The following is a 3,474-nucleotide window of genomic DNA, read 5'->3' on the forward strand; positions in this document are numbered from 1 at the left end:
CCTGGGAGGAGATGGCGCCCCAGGAGGTCCGCTCCAGCCCCCTCTCTCTGAAGAAGGGGCAAGAGAAGGGGAAGAAGAAGAATAAAAAGAAGAAGGAGTACGTGAACGAAGACGTTAACGGGTTCGCGGCGCACCTGAAGCAGAGCTCGGGGGTTGGCGAGGTGGCCGGAGCAGACAGCGCTGAGCTGGAGGAGGTAGCCATAGCCTTGAAGAAGGACAAGAGACGGGAGGGCAGGAGGCTGAAGAGGCAAGAAGTGAAGAAAAATGCCATGGTGAGTTTTGCCTTGAGTCGTGGGTGTTTGCCTGGCCATGGCAGCTCGTTAGAAGTGGGAAAAGCTCGGTGTGAAAAACGCAGATTCCTTATGCTCTGCTGGTCCTGCCAGAGGGTGGCTCAGGGAGGAGTTAGGTGCCTGACCTGCCAGAAGCATGGCCTGTGCGAGATGACACTTTAAGTTAATGAAGGGAACCTAAGTATCTCAACTTTAAAACAAACAGTGAGTTTCAGCTTAAGTTTTAGCCTGTATCATGGTTTTTCTGGTTGAACAGTGTTTCTGCTACACTTTGGTGAATGCCCAGCCTCTTTTGTCTCCTGGGTGAAACTAATTCAGTGCATCTCCGAATGTAATTCATCAGTACAATATTGTTGTGTTCATCAGTATAATATTCCTGCTGGTTTGGGGTCTCTTTCTGCTGTATTTTCTGCTTGACCATTGCAGTGATATCTCCAGCAGACTCTAATAAGACTGTCTAAAAGCAGTTCTCTCAGCACAAACTTACACATTCATTACAAACATATGCTGAATGTAATCTAGGAAGTTTATTACTAATTATTCTGAGATATCTGAGCTCTTCATGAGTTAATTGCAGGACTGGTGCAACGTTGCTTGTATTTACTTTAGTACTTACTGCAGTAAGTGCAATAAAGAGCTTGGGGAACTGCGCTGTAGTCAAAATCACGTATTATTATTCATCCAGGGCACTCAGTGTTACTGCCTCTTACAGTGTGGTGTTGGTGAAAGAAGAAATGTACCCATAATGATACGGTTTAATGGCATAGAACACTGACAGGTATTGTGTGACAGGGTACAATGCGTCTTTTGTCTAGCTGGATTTCCCTGAAGAGAAAAGCCCTTGATACATTTAGCCAGAAGACCTTATTAGACTGGGATTTTCAGGTCTTTAAGTGCCATTCACAGAACCTGTCTTTTTATGTTAGAGTAACCTCAAATCTCAACACTAGAGATATGTAGCTGATAGTGCCCTGAAGGTTTCAGCCAAGAGAAACAGTGATCTAGTAAAAGTCTACTGGCTGTAGTTAATTAGTTAATAGGAGTAAGTGAACTCTTTAGTAATGTCACCTATAAGTGCTGTGTCTTGCTATTGTGAACTGTCTGTGAAAATGCATATAACTTAATTTTCATTTTCAAAGGTATGTTTCCACTGTAGAGAACCTGGCCATGGTGTTGCAGATTGTCCTGCAGTACTTGAAAGTCAAGATATGGGTACAGGAATCTGTTACCGGTGTGGATCCACAGAACATGACATCAGCAAGTGCAAAGCAAAAGTAGATCCAGCAGTTGGTATGTCTGAGAAGTTTGTAATTTTTCAAAGTGCTTGGGTCTGAGTTTACTCACTACTGAAATAGATTTGTGTTTCAGTAATTTAACTGTTCTGAGGGGATAGGTTAATATGTTCAAAGGAATACAGTATCATAACAATGAACCTAACAGTGTAAGAGACAGTATAGTGTTTATAATGTAGTAGTACAGTATAATATTGTTGTTATAGTATGTTCACAGTTGTCTGTGACTACAATTTTTTTTATGTGGGTCATAGACTGTGGAATTTTGCAGGGCCATTTCCATATGCAAAATGTTTCATCTGTGGTGAGATGGGGCATCTCTCAAGGTCATGTCCAGATAATCCCAAAGGATTGTATGCTGGAGGTAAGTGTGGTAATTTACTAAAACCAGAACACGTTTTTCATAGTTGCCTGATGCAAAGTAACATTGTATGTGAATTGAGGATCCAACTAAAAGGAATTTCTTAGTATCTTTTACTCTTGGTAAAAGCAGATCAGTTCTGGGGAAATCAGTGTTAGTATTCATTAGTTAGGGACTTCTGTTTTAATTTTAAGCTTGGTGTTAAAACAGTGTGATGAGTTACAAAGTATGAGACTTTGTAACTTCAAGAGACACACAAATAAAATCATTATAGGCTCTACGTGTGTAGTCAGTGTGTATTTCAATGTACATATACAAAAGTATGTGGTAAAAACATATTCTCATACTATAGTGTAAGACTTTGAGAGGTGTTCATGTAAAACAAGAGTGGTCACTAGAAAGAGGAGATCTTTAGTTTAAGTGACTTTAATGAGAAATGTGATCTCTGCTTGAAGTTTTCACTCAGATTCTGCTCTGCCTGATTTCTGTGTTGGCACTAACGAATAACATTTCCTAGTGTCTCCCTGGCAAAATCAAAAGAGTGGTCTGACAGCACAGTTACATTGGAAGAAAAATCACTTCTACTTCCAATCTTTGAATTATGAGTAGAATTTATATTTCGTATCTCTGCACCTGCAGTTGGATTATCTGTGTCTCAGGAGCTCCTGTTAGTTTCAAAAGTTCCTTTGAGTATGAATTTCAGCAGATTTCAGCTTTTTTCTCAAAAAAGGAGCTTCCAGTTAATCAGAAATGCTCAGTATAGGGTGCTTTACAGAGCAATGTGAGTACAGATCTGTCAGAGACACAAGAGACAGAGAAAGCTGTTTGCAGGCTTCTAAAGCTGGCTGCATACCTGCTCCACAATGTTACATTATTGTGCCTAGGAGTGCAGACCTATCCATAGGGACATTTCCTTAGGTTATTTACAGGTTGTCACTACAGAGAAGTAGAACAAGATTTTTCAATATATGTCTAAGAGTAAAACAGTATAGGGGAGTTGTTTTGTGTTTGGATTTTTTGTTTATTTTTTCTCAGATGAGTAACAACTTTCTCTCCTAACAGGTGGACGATGCAGACTTTGTGGCTCTGTGGAGCACTTCAGAAAAGACTGCCCAGAAAAACAAAACTCGGGTGAGATGCAGGGGAGTGCACAGACTGAGACTGAGTGCACAGCTGAGTCATGTTTACTTACTGCTCTGCCTGGCTTTGGTCAGGAAAGAAGGGTTTGAGAAGAGAACTTACAGGTGTCCCAGAGGTGAACTTCTGTTGGGAATGAGTGCGTTTATTAAGGGGTATGTGGAGGAGGCATGAAGTTGCAATGCAAAACTTTAAATTTATGTTAAAAAAACAAAAATCTTGCTTGTGGGTTTCTTAAGATAATATGTTCTAATGTGTATTTGTTAGCCAGTGCTCATGCTTCCGTTCACAACTTTAGCAACTGTGGAACAAAACTCTTTTCTTCTGATAATTTGTGTGTGAAGTGGTGGAACTGAATATAAGTTGCCCATTTACAAGAAAGGACAGAGGGAAG

General features: G+C 40.5%; 1 protein-coding gene across 1 annotated transcript; it reads left to right on the forward strand.

Annotated features, from left to right (window-relative positions):
- Window positions 1-11: 11 nt before the first annotated feature.
- Window positions 12-3,152, forward strand: LOC104546601 (zinc finger CCHC domain-containing protein 9-like; the record flags this gene model as incomplete). Its single annotated transcript, XM_010192031.1, has 4 exons — window positions 12-272; window positions 1,430-1,580; window positions 1,854-1,946; window positions 3,006-3,152. Coding segments are annotated over exons 1-4 (652 nt in total), but the record flags the coding sequence as incomplete, so codon positions are not given.
- Window positions 3,153-3,474: the final 322 nt, after the last annotated feature.

This window comes from Mesitornis unicolor, unplaced genomic scaffold (genome assembly GCF_000695765.1).
Source record: "Mesitornis unicolor isolate BGI_N332 unplaced genomic scaffold, ASM69576v1 scaffold32859, whole genome shotgun sequence".
NCBI classification, from domain to species: Eukaryota; Metazoa; Chordata; class Aves; order Mesitornithiformes; family Mesitornithidae; genus Mesitornis; species Mesitornis unicolor.